This window comes from Glycine max, chromosome 18 (assembly GCF_000004515.6).
Source record: "Glycine max cultivar Williams 82 chromosome 18, Glycine_max_v4.0, whole genome shotgun sequence".
Taxonomy (NCBI): domain Eukaryota; kingdom Viridiplantae; phylum Streptophyta; class Magnoliopsida; order Fabales; family Fabaceae; genus Glycine; species Glycine max.
In genome coordinates this window covers 55,259,877-55,276,013 of record NC_038254.2, presented here as the reverse complement: position 1 = coordinate 55,276,013, position 16,137 = coordinate 55,259,877, and the positions used below count along the sequence as shown (strand labels likewise).

Here is a 16,137-nt window from a genome sequence, read left to right as displayed (position 1 = left end):
GAGAAAAAAGTGTTTTTTTTGTTGAAATTGGTTAAACTTGGCTTGTCCCTTTTTTTTTCATGACATAAAAAAAGAAAACCAAAAATCCTTATTACATGCGAACTGCGAAGCACAATGACAAAATCCAATAGTTAGAAACAAGGGATGGAATACCAAAACTGAAATTAGACGATTACGTGGAAGCTTGTTTTCTATGAATGTGACTATTAAGTTTTTTTTATTAAACAAATTTTAATATATTATGCCTTAGTTTGTAAGAAAATATGCATGTACTTTATATTGTTAATCTAGACATGAGGGAAAAGTTAGAACTTAAATTGTGGCAGACCTTGAACTTTAAACACTAGCAGAAGTGAAATGTAGGATGAGAGACAAAATTAAGGGCAATGGAAAATTGATTTTAACCACACAAAATCACTACCATCAACGTATGAATGAATCAAATTGACCTGAAACTATTTTTACCCAGTGAGTAGTCTTAAATTTAAGTTATGGATACCCATATATTTTAAATATTTAAAAGAAGGAATTAACCATTTATAATAATCTTAAAAGATTGTTTTTATCCGTAAATATTAATGGTTAGTGTTTAATAAAAGAATTCAAATTTATAATTTCTCTTTCTTTTTTCTCTCCCTTCACCGTCGAATCACCCCTGTAGCCTCTAGTGATCCTAAAAGATATACTTGATCCAAACCAAAAAAACTTACCAAACCACTAAATAAATTTTAAAGTATGCACAATAATAAAATTGTTAATAAAAACATTTGAAAACTGACATATTTTATTATGTTCCGTTTCATCTTAGGTTCATGTCAAATTGAATCGGAAAATATTAAATTTATATTATTTTCTTATTTTATCTTCAAATAAATTTAAAATCATTTTAATTTTAATTTATAATTTATACCAAGTTGTGATTTATAATGAGATTTAATGTTTTTTGGTTAATTAATTTGATGAGTGTTGTTTCTTAAATGAAAAATTAGGCAAGAGAAGAATTTATGTATTAGTTTGAGACTCTACTCTTACTCTAATTAATGAAATTTCATTTATGTTCAACCAAAAAATTAAAGAGTCATCCCTCAAAAACTGAAATAATCAATTCGATCCAAACTTTAAAAAGAATTAGGTCAGATTAGTTCGAAATTAATATTTCTATCAAACCAATCTAAATTAACCTTATCGATTTTTTAAAAGTTAGTTTTTTTTCTTCATAGTCAATCCAAATTAAATTATAAACACCCTTGAAGTAGACTACATTTGGATTTTTTTTCTCTTCCTTCTCACTTAGTACTTATTACCTTTTATTTTTATTTTTGACGATCTGTTAGTACCTTTTACCTAAAGTTGTTATAGTCCTTTTATAATCCAAAATCTTTACTTCAATCGCACATTATTTACATCTAATGCATATTCTTCCATTCCCTTGCACGTGGTACAACTAATGGAATGTGGCCACGACGGGAATTCCTTAGTTTACAACTTAAAAAGTCACTTATATTATCAATAGACAGAGTAAAGTTAGCTACAAATCTAAGTGTGAACCAAAAAGAATGAAAAAAAATGTTATGGCTACTAATAAGCAATAATAATATTAATCGTCTTGTAAAAAAATAAAATTATAATTAAGCATGAATAGTGACAATGCGAAGCTTCTAGTTGACACACAGAATAAGCGAGGAATGGAGGGTAGACGCGTGGAACGCGCGAATAAGCTGTAAACCCCTCTTTGCCAGTTGCGTTAGAAGGAAAACCATGAACGCATGGGCATCTCGGTAAATTCACTTCAAGTTCCACTTTTACCCTGTTCCATAACAAAAAATCAAATTGATTTAAAACTTATCAATTCGTTCCTTTGAATTTATTAAATTATATTGATTTTATTTTAAAATTTCTTCTCATTTAGAAATTTTAAATCGATACAAATTTCTAAAATTTGATAGTTTCAAAATAATAAGCTTGTATTTAATATTTTTTTTCTTTTTTAGCTAACAAAAAGTTTAGGTGAGTTTAATATATTTTTCTTAAAAGCTAATTAAAAAACAAGCAATTATTTTTTAAAAATAAAGTGATAAAGAAAAAACACACACGTGTACTTACACAAGGGAGATGAAATTACACCAATATAAATTTGACAACTATTATATCATTTTATAATTTTTAATTAAATAATATTTTTTAAAACTTAATGTTAAATTGAAAGATTTTTTCACATCATTCATATAAAATTTCATATTAATTTAAAAATATTTACTAACACGTTCGTATAGATTAAAATCAACTTAATATAAATATTTTTAAAATATATTAAAATATAGATCATTTAATTATTTTTTTATTATTATTTAATTTTAATAAAATTTGACTCAAATGATTTTAATAATATGTAAATATAAAATAATGGTTAAATTAATAAAAATATTACATTCTATATCAAGTTACACATGTTAAACTCGTGAGAAAATATGAATTCAATTCTCATAGAATACAATCTTAAAGAGAGAAATAATTAGTGACATAATCAGTTCAAAGAATGGAAATTTGTAAAAATATTTATGAATTTTATCAACAACTCAAAGATTTTAACTATGATGGTTGAAAAAATTCTTGAAAAAAAACAAATAATTAGTGACATAATCAGTTAACGAGAATTTATAAATTTATAAAAATATTTATAAATTTTACCGGCAATCCAAAGATTTTAACTATGATGGTTGAAAAAAAATACATTCATTTATTTAGTTAGACTGAAAACTTATTTAAGAAATAACAGCATATATAAAATATCACTTTTAAAAAGAATTAATTTTTCCTAAAATAATCCAAATTGAACATGTGATATAGTAGTTATTATTGCATGGTATTTATGGGCATTTGTTTTATTATTAGTTTTTCTCTTACATGATATTTAATTCAAGAAAAAAAAAAGTAGAAAGGTTCTCGACACCGACCGCACGTGTGTCCATTTTGGTAATAACACGCAGGGAAGGTGGATTTTCGTTGCGTATATATAACCTTTGTCACGCTCTTTCTTCCACATAAACACACAATTTTCTTCTTTCTCTCTCCCTTAGTCAAAGGGACTCATTGTTCTTCTCCCAGGTAAAGCTCTGACACTTCCATTTCATATTTTTTGTGTCTCATGTCAAGTTTTTTGCTTTTGTTGAATCACACATTCATGGTTTTTGAAAGTTGTTTTGTTTTTGTGTGGTGGTGGTGTTATGCTTATTATAAATGTTTTTTTTTTTGTGATTCATGGGTTTTGTTCTGATTTGTGTGAAAGTGAGACGGATCTGTGGCAATTTTCGCTTTCTTTATGTTATTGTGCTGTTCAATTTCGATGTTGTCTTGGGATTTGGTTGGTGGGTTTTTGTTGTCAACTTGTTTTGACTATGGATCTGTTGGGATTAGTGGTTTTCGGCATTGAAATCACGTGCATTTAGTTCGTGGTTCTGCATTTGTTGCTAGATCTGCTTTTGTCTGAGTGGTCAAATTATAGTCATGCTGAAGCTTTATCATCAAATCACCAACTTGTGCATGTGTGTGTTAGATCTGGTTTCTTATAAACTCTTATGTCGTGTTTGTTTCATCACTTTCATCTTTTATATAGATCTTTCACCCTCTTTTAATTCGATTTATTGTTTTCTGATGTAACCTGTTTCAACAACAGTAACATTTAGTTCAGTTGGCCATGATTAGCCACGTCTTAGATCCTCAAAGCTAGTTAGAACAAAAGGATGGTGCTTGATATGATGTCTCAAAATGAAGTGAATCTACCACCATTTGAATCCAATGAAATTGCATGGTATCTTGTAGAATTATTGGCCTATTCTTAATGTATGATGTTTGTTAATGTATTATTTCTTTGAACTCTTAAGCAGCTATGGTTACCTGATTCCTTATTTTCCAAGATGATAGTTGTTGCAATTTGCAAAATCTAACCATGCCTATAATATACTGTGTTAATCCTATGATGCAAAATGATAGCAATATAAGGCATCAAAGTGGCTTATGTTGCAAGCTTGTGCTGTATTCTTACCAATCTATTTGAACCCTGATTTGGATAGGTTATTTAGAAAAGCAAAATGGTGAAGATTTGCTGCATTGGTGCTGGATATGTGGGGGGTCCTACTATGGCAGTCATTGCACTTAAGTGCCCATCCATTGAAGTTGCTGTTGTTGATATCTCTAAATCCCGCATTGCAGCCTGGAACAGTGACCAGCTTCCTATCTATGAACCTGGCCTTGATGGTGTTGTGAAGCAATGCCGTGGCAAGAACCTCTTCTTCAGCACTGATGTTGAAAAGCATGTCTTTGAGGCTGACATAGTGTTTGTCTCTGTCAACACCCCAACCAAAACTCAGGGTCTTGGAGCTGGTAAAGCAGCAGATTTGACATATTGGGAGAGCGCAGCTCGCATGATTGCTGATGTTTCGAAGTCTGACAAGATCGTTGTAGAGAAATCCACAGTCCCGGTTAAAACAGCTGAGGCAATAGAGAAGATTCTGACCCACAATAGCAAGGGAATCAGATTCCAGATTTTATCAAACCCTGAATTCCTTGCTGAGGGAACTGCAATCAAAGATCTCTTTAACCCAGACCGTGTTCTTATTGGAGGCAGGGAAACCCCAGAGGGCCAAAAAGCTATTCAAGCATTGAAGGATGTTTATGCTCAATGGGTCCCCGAAGAAAGAATACTAACCACAAATCTCTGGTCGGCAGAACTATCTAAGCTTGCTGCTAATGCCTTCTTGGCCCAAAGGATTTCATCTGTCAATGCCATGTCAGCACTTTGTGAGGCTACCGGGGCAAATGTTCAACAGGTGTCCTATTCTGTTGGAACAGACTCAAGGATTGGACCCAAGTTCCTCAACGCCAGTGTTGGTTTTGGTGGATCCTGCTTCCAGAAGGATATCTTGAACCTTGTTTACATCTGCGAGTGCAATGGCCTTCCAGAGGTGGCTGAGTACTGGAAACAAGTTATCAAGATCAATGATTATCAGAAGAGCCGTTTTGTGAACCGTGTAGTTGCATCAATGTTCAACACAGTCTCAAACAAAAAGATTGCTATTCTGGGATTTGCCTTCAAGAAAGACACTGGTGACACTAGGGAGACCCCTGCCATTGATGTATGCCAGGGGCTACTTGGTGATAAGGCCAACCTGAGCATATACGATCCACAAGTAACTGAGGACCAAATTCAGAGGGATCTATCAATGAACAAGTTTGATTGGGATCATCCTATCCACTTGCAGCCCACAAGTCCTACTACTGTGAAGAAGGTCAGTGTTGTTTGGGATGCCTATGAAGCAACAAAGGATGCACATGGCCTTTGCATTCTAACCGAGTGGGATGAGTTCAAGACTCTCGACTACCAGAGGATATTTGACAACATGCAAAAACCAGCATTTGTTTTTGATGGCAGAAACATTGTGGATGCTGATAAGTTGCGTGAGATTGGCTTCATAGTTTACTCAATTGGTAAGCCACTGGATCCATGGCTCAAAGACATGCCTGCTTTGGCGTAAAATAGATCATTGATCAAGTACACTGCAATACCAGTCAAATGTTGAGGCAGTCAGTTTAATTCTTTATTATTTTTTGTAAGAGTTTTTCTTTTCCTGCTTAACTTTCTCATAATAGTTGGTGACATAAATGGGGTATAAATTGTGGGAAATGGGAGGGTTTATGTTCTATGTTACTTTGTACTCCAATCTTTTATGAATGTACTAGGGAAACTTGTTTTGTTTGATTAATCTTCTGATTCTTCTCTTAATATCATATTGGTGAAAGTTTTGTAATTTTGAGAGTAACATTTGAGCCTGATGCTTCAAAGGAAAACGAGGGTGGCAAGAAGGGAGTAACAAGAGAATAAGTTTCTACTTTTAAATAAATTTTAATCGATTAAAATTGTAAACTGAATAAATAATCAATACACCTTTAATTCTGAACTTAAAATACAAGTTTTACTTTGACAAAGCTACATATTTCCTCTATTAAAGTGTCTTGAAGATGCCTTTGTAGAAAGGACATTTGAAATTTTGAAGCAGCTCCTTTAGGCTCAAAGCATTTATTTTCCCTGAGTTTTGATGAATTGAAATTTTAACATCGGACCCAAATACTAACCATTTGACTTACACCTCCATTTTTTAGTCAGCTCAGCTTTCTTTGAATATATTTGCACTGGTTATATATTTATTGAAATTCCTAATTAATAGGATCGCAGGTGACATGTAATTTGGTTTGGTACGCATTAAAATGTAATTGATTCTATGAATCAATCAAACTAAATAATTTTTTTATATTTTCTATTTGAGGGTTTTGCTATTTAAACTTCAAAAAAAAATCGAATACAGTGAATAGGATTTCCAATATTCTTGCACTAGTTTAAATAAATAAAAAAATCCCTAATTAATAGGACCACAGGTCACATGTAATTTGTTTTGGGTACAATCGATTCTATGATCCAATAAAAGTAAGAAAAAATATATATTTTCAACTAAAGGATTTTGTTAGTTTAAAATTTTAAAGAAAAAATTATGGATAAAATATGTTTGGTGTCTTTATAAAATATAAAAAAAAATATTAATTTGTTTCTCATAACTTTTTTATTAATTTATTCTCTATAAAAATAATATAACTAAGTTATAGTGTGATTATTATGAAGTTCTCTATATATCTTCAAAAAAAAAAGCTATATATATTATTATTTTCCATTTTTTGGTTTATTTTTTAAAACCAATGAGTGTTAGAACTTGCAATAGAATCCATGATCACAATTAGGTTAGCACCTAAGCCCTATTAGTCATCAGCAACACACCAAGAAGTATTATTAAATAAAAGATAAATAAATAAATAAAGGAAATCACTACAAAAGCATGGGAGGCATAAAATATAGATAAGACAAGTGTGTTATTTTATTATTAGTTACATTTAGAATTAAAAAAAAATAGTTGATGCGATTATTTCTAATATGATTTTCTTTTGTCTTCTATTAAACATAAATGTGCCAAAAAAAAAAAAAAACAAGTAAATCATCAGCAGGCGTGTAATGTAAATTGATTAACACGATGATTTTAGTTTAATGCCTCAAATCTTTCATTAGAGGAAATTTTGTAAGCTAATAATAGGCTTGGGGATCATGTAATAACTTCCCATCATCATGTAGTGTGTATGTAGTACGAAGCATCCACCACCGTGTGTTACCTTCTTCTCTCTTCTCTTCTCCATGCCACTGAAAGCTTGAAACCCACATAGCTAGCCATCAATGGAATACAGCAATTGGGCTGAATCTCTTCAAACCGAAACCCCTCTACCTTCTTTCCCACAACCCTCATCATCATATCCTCCTACCTATTACCCCTCTTACCCTCAAAACCCTAACCCTAACCCTTCTTCTTCTCTTCCCCTTAACCCTCCCGGGGTTGATCCCCAAACCCCATTGAACCCTATTAGCTATGCGGCTCATGAACCCGTTCCTGGTTTGGTCTACGCTCAGAGCCTTGTTGGGGATGATTCATCTTCTGGGTATTGCTTGGACCATAATTGGGTTGCCAGAGAGGCTGTTAGGCAATTTGGTACTGACCCTACTCTTTATGCACCTGTAAGTCGCTGTTTCTTTTTATATTTTAGGCTAAAGTTTCGATTTTTTTGACACTGATTGTGATTGAGGCAAGGGTTTGGAATTAGATAACTTTTGGGCATGTGTTTGATTCTTCTTATGCATAGGGATGGGCTTATAACTGTGCTTGTGAAATTGGTTCCCTTGACAGTTCTATCTTGTTTACAAGGTTTTAAATTGCAGTCACGATTGTGGCTTCGTCACCATTGCGATCATTGAATATTGTGGGGAATTGTGGACAAATACGGCCACGACTGTGGTTGTGTTGAGGTGGCGGAGACCCCAAAATCCTTGACGTTGCTGCGGCCAAAATTGTGGTGGCAGATTGTTTTTTAAAACTTTGCTTGTGTATTCAAAGTAGTTTGATGAAGTAGCTAAAAATCAAGATTGAAATGATCATGTTCTTGCCTGGTGGTAGCTGGTTGAAGGATTGTGGGAAATTGATATGTTGTTAGTGAGGATTGCTTTGCTCGTAGTGTGGGCCTGATAAATGGTGTATGACTCTGTGTTGCTTTTATTTTCTTTGGAGTTAGGGAGGCAGAATCCATATAGAATTCCGTGGATACCATATTCCAATTGAGAGGAACCTGGTTTAATGATTTTATTGAACTGTTCTGTTCTAGAAATCTATGTTCCTAACTTTTTCCTTCCAGTTGTTTTTTACCCATTTTTTTCTTCTTCTTTGATGCTAATGGAAACCTTGAATTTTTATTAAAATCAGGAAAACAAAATTTTGCTAATATTTTGAATTTATAGAGTTGGTCATTTGGATGCTTTGACATGCTTATTATATCTCTTCATATTTTTCTACGATGACCATTAGATGTTGATGACCATGCAACCATACATAAATAGTCACCTTTCTTTTACTTGAATCTAATCTTGACATCCACTCATGATTATATGTCAAGATTAGTTCCTCGTATGCGAGCATACTCTTACTAATATGGATCCTCTATATTTGGGTAGTGACATGCATTAAAGTTTTAGGACCTTGGCATTATGATATCCAATTGTTTTCGTTTAGTATGGATCAAATAAACACAGTATGTTATCTAGATATCAGCTAGCTTTCTCTCTTAATTATCTGAAGTTAAGCATGTATGCAACAAATTTAAAGGAATGTAAAATTCCATTCTATTAAATATTTCTGAAATTGAGTGGATGGTGATTTTGAATTTATTCAAGTTGCCTATAGGTTTCCAGTTACTATGAACTTTATTTGGCAATTCATTGCGCTTCTCTTGTGTCATTGACCCGTATTATTTTCAGTTTTTTCCATTGAAAAGTTTACCTGAATAAACTCTACAAGATAAAGGAAATGAAAATGAAAGTGAACAAGTCTGACCAGTACTTGGATTGGAGTAGTAACTTATGACATTTTCAAATCATTATGCCTATGCTATTATTAGAAGCATTATGGTAAAAATTCATTATGTGCAATTGTGCATTATCTTTTATAAATTATTATCTCAGTAATTTCCTCTACATTCATCATGCATTTGAAATCTGATTGGTAAACACTGAACAAGTGCTTACAACTGCTAAAAACATCCTTGACTGGACTCTGGGTTTTGATTGTATCAATTGTTTTTAAAATTGTTTGGTTGAGGATTTGAATAGTATATTGAAGTTCATATAATGGTTGTATGCAAGTCCTGTATGCTCCATTCATCTTTTTTGTTTTAATTGCATTGTGTACTATCTTGAGTTGGAAATAAATCCATACAAACATGCAGGGCATCTCTTTGCCACCCAATGGCTCAGAACAGTTGGCTATGGCAAATCCTAGCTCTTTGTGGTGGACAAATACCACAACTCAACCTCATGTCAATGGAACACCTAAGAAAAACCAAAAGAAAACTAAGGTTGTGCAACCTGCATTTTGCGAAGTTTGCAAGATAGAATGCACCGGCAAGGAAGTGCTGGACCAGCATAAATTAGGAAAGAAGCACAAGAAGAACGTGGAGAAACTAAGGGAATCATTGACACCTACCCAAGTTCAACCATCTGGGTCATCTAAGCCTTTAATAGGACCCCAATTACCGGATGATAAGGGCAAATCCATCAGTGGGAATAAGAGTAAGAGAAAAAAAGTTGAAACTGCAGAGGATTTGGAGAAAAAGAAAATGAAAGTTCTTATGGGTGGGGCAGCAGCTTCAGCAGTTAAGATATGTGCTATATGTAACGTGGTGTGTAATAGTGAGACGGTTTATAACTATCATCTTGCAGGACAAAAGCATGCTGCTATGCAGAAGAAAGCATCGGGTCATACACAATCCAATGCCTGTTGAATTTTCCCTTTTTTTAGGAACATCACTTGTTTTAGCAACTCCATTCTGCATTTGAATAGAATATCATCCATTGCTTAATTTTTAGTTTGAATATGAAATGTGCAGAGTATATATACATTTGTGCATTGTATTAGCAGTTGAGATGCCTCACACCTTTGTCTCTGCAAGTACAAAATCTTGCAATGCCAACTGATTTTTTCTTTTTCTTATAGACTATTAGTGATAACTATCAAATGATCAAAAATGTTTTTATTTTCTGGGGAAATTTTGATTTTAAAACAATTGCCTGACATATTTTCTTCATCTTATACTTTCGTTACACATCCACTCCAAAAAAGAAGATAAATTTACATATAAAAGCTAAATTGTTTGTAATAATTTTACATATAAAAATTAATTTGTATATACTCCAAATTGAACGAGCACTAATGCTTGCTAAGCTATACTGCTATACTAGTCAAACAGATGAAACCCCGAATATTTCAAAGCTCCACACTTGTTTGTGCCAATAGAGCACACCAACATTCAAATCCCTATACACACTATGACCAAACAAAAGAAAAAGAAATGGAACTCAAAGCAAAGCGCATGGTAAGAAAAATTACAAGGAAGAAAAGGTCATCCTAGCTTGAGGTAATAATGATGATAGTGCCATTAGCCAGTGGCCACATGGAAAATTATTGGATCATGTCAGCGTTTGCCCTTATGATATAAGCTTTTTCTTCCTCAGTTCTACTGTCACACATACGACATTCCAAAAAGTTATACACCAACTTCAACATCATTATGTTTGTTTATGATCTTAATAATAGCTGTACATGCCCTACCAATCTTTTATTTTGTTTTCTTTTTAACCGATGCTTCTAAACCAAATTTTTATTTAACTAAATAATTTATAGTATATTTATCTTTAAATCAATTGCTAATATACTTTCTTTGCTCTCGGATGTAGGAAGAAGAAAAAAAGATCGTTAAAATTAGTTAATCCAACGGTAATTTTAAAAGAGCTTCGTAGAGGATGAAAAGAGTTATTCTTTATTTTGATTGTTGATTTTCTTGAAATCAAATATAGGTAAGATTAATTCTTTATTTGAATCATTAAAGTTCAAGAAAATAAATAATAAAAATGAAAAATATCTCTAATCTTAAGGGTCTTTGATAAAGAATTTTTTTTACCGAAATTAAGAATCTTGAGAATCATGTTTGTTGATAATAAATAAAACATGTTTGATTGAACATTGAGAATATTTGAATTAATTTTTTAGAAATTAAAGAGTTATGTGATATTTTTTTTGATACTTTACTTATTTATCCTATTAAATAAATAATATGATATTTTTACTGTAATTAATGAAAAATTGAATTTGGAAAAGTAACATTCTCACTTTCCTATAAGAATATTTTCGTGAAATGTATACCAAACAAATATTCTTAAGAAAGATTTTTTGTCTAAATTATTAATTTTTAAAATATATAACAAACATGTAAAACTAAGATTTTCAAGAAACTAAAAATATTTGTCTTACCAAACGTTCCTTTGAGTAAGTTGATCATTTTTTTAGGTTAAATTAGTTAATTGATTCTCTAATTTATTATTTAGGTTTAATTTGATTTTCTAATTTTTTTTTAAAGTAATTTGATTCTCCAAATTTTAAATTGATTCAATTTGATCATTTAATTTAAATTAAAATAAGTGTTACAAAACCACACTTTGTGATTGCTTAAAATTATTTAGTTATGAGTTCAAATCGTTACAAAATATACATTTAAACGGTATGATCACTTAAATTAACTTAGACGATAAAAATAAATTCAGTTGATTTTTAAAAATTAGAATATCAAATTGAAAAAAAATAAAAAGACTAAATCGAATTAATTTAAAAAAATAAAAAATCAAATTGAAAAAAAAAGTTAAATTCAACATAAAAAATTAAATTAGAAAAAAAATTAATTTAGACGATAAAATTGATTTTGAAAAATTAGAAGAACAAAGTGAAAAAAAGAAGACTAAATTGAATTAATTTTAAAAAAATAAAAAATCAAATTAAAAAAAGGATTAAATTCAACATAAAAAATACATTATAAAAAAAATTAATTTAACTTTTTTATAAAAAAAAAATGTAAATACTATGATTACATGACAGATTATGCTAATGCTAAACCAATTAATTACAGTCTCTTAAATAGCCTTTGAATTGACCAAGTTCTCAGCAACTCCACGCCAACAGAGTCACAAGACCAAAACCAAAACCCCTTTTTCCCCTCACACTGGTGCTGGTTGGCTCTACACACACTGAATGGCCTCTCACCACCATCACCAGCCTCCTCCACCCACCACCCACAGCTGTTGCAGCTGCCACAACTTTTCTTCTTACACCTGTTGCACACCTCCTCCACCCTACCGCCCTTCTCACACCTGTTGCACACCCCCACCACCCCAACACCACCACCTTCTGCAAGCCATTTCATCACTCCTCTCTCAACCCCAACCACACCTTATTCCCATCCCCTCCCAGCAACACTACACCAAATCCTACACCCATCAAAATCTCAAACTCCCCACTCAAAACCACCACCTTCAACACCCACACCAACACCAAACTCATTCCACCATCTCCTCACTCCTCGACCGCATCGAATCCCTCGAATCCTCTTTCAACCACTACACCCACCACTCCCTCCGCCACGCCGCCGCGCGCGTCATCCAAACTCATTTCCGCTCCTTCCTCGCTCGCAGATCAAGAACCCTGGCCCAACTCAAACACCTTGCTTCCATCAAATCCACATTCAACGCTCTCAAATCCTCCTTTTCCAACCATACCCATGTCGATTTCGCAGCGATTTCTCTTAAAGCCATGAACTTGCTCCTAGAACTCGATTCCATTCAGGTAATCTCATCATGGGCATTTTTATTTGTTAGGAATTTATTTTAAAAAAACTAAAAAAAAAGTTTCGATTTTGATTCTAGGGTTGTGATCCGATGATTGTGGATGGGAAAAGGTCGATTAGCAGAGATTTGGTTCAGTTTTTGGACTCAATCGAAGAGGTTGCTTTGAAAAAACATGTACTTCATGTAAAAGCAGGAAAGACTGTGGGGTCTGTCAAGAAAGTCCAAAAGAATAGAAATTCAGATGATGATGAGAGGAGGAAGCTGTTGCAGAATTTGAGGTGTAGAGTTGAGAAGCTTAGTAGATTGTGTAAGGTTTCTGCTAATGATGAAGAAGATTCAGAGTCTGGGGAGAGCATTCATGATGATGGTGTAACCAATGTTTTGATTGGTGGAAGGAATGAGGTGTCCCCAAACAAAAATGGGGTGTGCCTTCTTAGGCGAGGTGAACCTGGAGTGAAGAAGAGTGTGAGGTTTGCTGAGAATAGGAATATTTGTGAGGTTTATAGTGGGGATGTGGCATGTTCAGATGGAAGTTGTTCATCTAGTGACGAGCAAGGAGAGGTTTCGGAGAATGTGAGTGGTGCAGTTGAAGATAATGGGGTGGATTCTTCTCAGGGTGCTGAGGATCATGAGGAAGTGTTAGTGTTCGATAGTGGAGGATTGCCACATAGCAGCGATGATGGGGAGAGGAACACTAGAAGGCTTTTTGTAAAGGTGGGCAGAAATGTGGTGAAAGAGCAGCTTCAAGCGCACCAAGAGAAGCTTCTGTTCTCTGCTCCTTTGCCACTTAAGATGGAAAACAGAAGTGGTTCAAAGAACAGTAAAGGGGTGAAAATTTTGACGTGAATGGCCATGGCTTGAATCATGTAAGACTGAGTTTCTGTTTGATTTGTATTGTTTAATTGTAATCTAGGAGTTTTTTTATTGGATTTCAGACTGGTAGAGCTCATTTGTGTGTCTAACTTGTCATTGGTTCTGTAGTGGACCTGTAATCTTCAATTGCTGTTTACTACTTTTAGTGTATCACCCTTTCCCCCGACATTTTTTGAAGCAATTTCACTTGTTTTCTCAATGTTGGCAGTCGTGACATGCTGCTTTCCTGGTTATTGACCTTAAACAGTGAAATAATAGGCTTATAAACACTACAGAAGTTGATGGAACCATAGAAAAACATTGAGCTATGGAGCCTATATGGTGTAGTGGTGATGAAGCAACAAAGACTTGTGTTTGGGACACTAACACTTAAAAGAACAATTCTATTGCTTCAGATGAGGATGATCAACTCTTTCTAAATTTCCCTACACAGTACACACTGCTCCATTTTAGGTACAATGAAAATAAAAGGATGATTGTGGCCATGTAAGAGAAATGAGTTAGAAGGCACAGATTTTATAATTATATAACTAGTAAGTTATTGGGATTTTTAGCATGTGCATGATGTCATCTTCTGTGATAGAAATCTCATGTTGCTGTTTCTTACTCAACTATGGCTTGCGGCACACTACTAGTCAAATACTAGTGTAATGTCTCTAATGAGAATATCTCATGAAAAACATAATAATAAAAACCCCGGGGATGGATTTGCATACCCATACTCTTTCTATGGTTAAGGGAGAAAGTTAAGTGGGCTAAGCTAACCAGCACAAAATTTCGATACACCAAATAAGAAAAGGATAAGCAAACCACGATTTTCCGGACTCAGATGGTTTATTTGTAGCTTTTTAACAGTGGGCCAGAAAATGGCTAAAATGTGGTATTGTCTAACTGAAGACAATTGAACAAATGATTTTATTATGTACCAAACCAATTTGCTTGACTGATGAAATATTTTGATTCGTATACTTGAGTCTCTATTCATTCTTTGTATTGTATATTTGAACTGAATGCCAACGCCAGTTAGCTCATATCAAGAAATAAAAAGAAAATGAAATGAAAGATTAAGTGTATTGAGATTGTAGGAATGTCTTGCAGGTGAAAGAATTCCATGAGAGAAACGTTTCTTGTGACCTATAACATCCTTCTTGTCATATTGCCTTCAAAATTGAAGAACTGAGGTAGGGAAAGAAAATTAAAGAAATGGATAGAATCCGAACGATTAAGTGACCATTAACGAATGACTATCTGCTAGCTTTGAAGATACAGATATCATGTCTCTGGCGCCAAACGCTAGTTTTCCCTTATTCGTTGTACTCAATTTTGGAGGATAGATGTTCGCCTTTTTAAAACCATTGATTTATAATTATACAATTCAATTGAAGAGATAAGATATATGTTTGTCCAATAATCAAGTTAATTTCGAAAGGAATTTCGGATGGTCAATTATATCTCTTTAACATAATGGTTTGATGAACAAAATAAAGATTATTATTCTAAAACCAACACTGCTCAGCAACGGTTTCATCAATCCTACGCTAAGTAACCATGACTAAAAGACTAAAAAATAGACGCAGGATTGTATCTAAATTCATAAAAATTATGTTCTAACAAATTAATGATTCATAATTCATAAAAATTGTTATAACAAATTAAAGATTCATGACGAAGGATAATGTTTTGAACTAAAGATTCATCGTCCATTCTTTCAACCATTCCCTTCATACCAGGAATCAAGACCATCCCATGAAAGAACATGCATGGTAGACAATGAAAAATTCACATGAATGGACTTTCTGACACCACCATTTTTGTAAAATCAGAGCAACCATTACTGAGTCATTGACAGCACCCCTTTTGTTCTCTCGGAACACTTCTATTACCCATTATTGTTCTTGGTTTGGTGTCTCCTACAACTCCCACCGACACATCATAAACCTTAACCTCACTGAACTCCACCTACCTTGCACATTCTGACCCCGTCACTCACCTCCATTCCTTTCCAACCTCTACCCTCGCAGACAACAAGTTCCCTGGCCCCAACCTCTACTTCGGCCTTTGATTCCTCAACCTCTCCAACAATGTCTTTAACTTCCCTTTCCTGAGGTTTCTAGACTCAACCAACTTATTTTTTTCCCAACATTTATTTAATTATACAGATACCGCGAATTTCCAGTTAAAACTGGTATTCTATTAATTTGTAATTCAAGATTCGACAAATTTATCCCACATTTCATGAAAGCACAAACCGATCAGCTTATAAAAATCAGAGGAGTTGCTAATAATGTTAGAAAAAGAATGAGATTGCAATGCTCTGCACATTTTCTCCACAGATAGCATATGAACCCTCTGCTTATTTTTCAGTAGTCATAGGGTTCCCGTGGAGAATACTCAATAAACTAAAGTGAAACACAGGGTATACTGTTTTTCTTTTATTTTTCTAGGGACGAAACTAA

The 16,137-nt window shown here is 33.4% G+C and overlaps 3 protein-coding genes across 3 annotated transcripts; all 3 read left to right on the top strand.

Annotated features, from left to right (window-relative positions):
* The first annotated feature begins 2,970 nt into the window (after positions 1 to 2,970).
* LOC100803962 (UDP-glucose 6-dehydrogenase 1) lies at positions 2,971 to 5,759 on the top strand. The gene is made up of 2 exons (XM_003552511.5): positions 2,971 to 3,105; positions 4,071 to 5,759. Exon 2 carries the CDS (start codon positions 4,089 to 4,091, stop codon positions 5,529 to 5,531), a length of 1,443 nt encoding a protein of 480 aa, XP_003552559.1. The 5' UTR covers positions 2,971 to 3,105; positions 4,071 to 4,088; the 3' UTR covers positions 5,532 to 5,759.
* Positions 5,760 to 7,067: 1,308 nt separating this feature from the next.
* On the top strand, positions 7,068 to 10,198 carry LOC100803425 (uncharacterized). The gene is made up of 2 exons (NM_001253226.3): positions 7,068 to 7,606; positions 9,364 to 10,198. The coding sequence occupies exons 1-2, from the start codon at positions 7,271 to 7,273 to the stop codon at positions 9,916 to 9,918; spliced, it is 891 nt and encodes a 296-aa protein (NP_001240155.1). The 5' UTR covers positions 7,068 to 7,270; the 3' UTR covers positions 9,919 to 10,198.
* Positions 10,199 to 12,090: 1,892 nt separating this feature from the next.
* LOC100798286 (BAG family molecular chaperone regulator 8, chloroplastic) lies at positions 12,091 to 13,820 on the top strand. The gene is made up of 2 exons (XM_003551704.4): positions 12,091 to 12,806; positions 12,887 to 13,820. Exons 1-2 carry the CDS (start codon positions 12,216 to 12,218, stop codon positions 13,652 to 13,654), a joined length of 1,359 nt encoding a protein of 452 aa, XP_003551752.1. The 5' UTR covers positions 12,091 to 12,215; the 3' UTR covers positions 13,655 to 13,820.
* The last annotated feature ends 2,317 nt before the right edge of the window (positions 13,821 to 16,137 follow it).

Coding starts and splice junctions, on each gene's coding strand:
- LOC100803962 (XM_003552511.5), top strand. CDS start 4,089: ATGGTGAAGATTTGCTGCATTGGTGCTGGATATGTGGGGGGTCCTACT.
- LOC100803425 (NM_001253226.3), top strand. CDS start 7,271: ATGGAATACAGCAATTGGGCTGAATCTCTTCAAACCGAAACCCCTCTA. Junction 7,607..9,363: donor ACCCTACTCTTTATGCACCT/GTAAGTCGCTGT, acceptor ACAAACATGCAG/GGCATCTCTTTGCCACCCAA.
- LOC100798286 (XM_003551704.4), top strand. CDS start 12,216: ATGGCCTCTCACCACCATCACCAGCCTCCTCCACCCACCACCCACAGC. Junction 12,807..12,886: donor TAGAACTCGATTCCATTCAG/GTAATCTCATCA, acceptor TTTTGATTCTAG/GGTTGTGATCCGATGATTGT.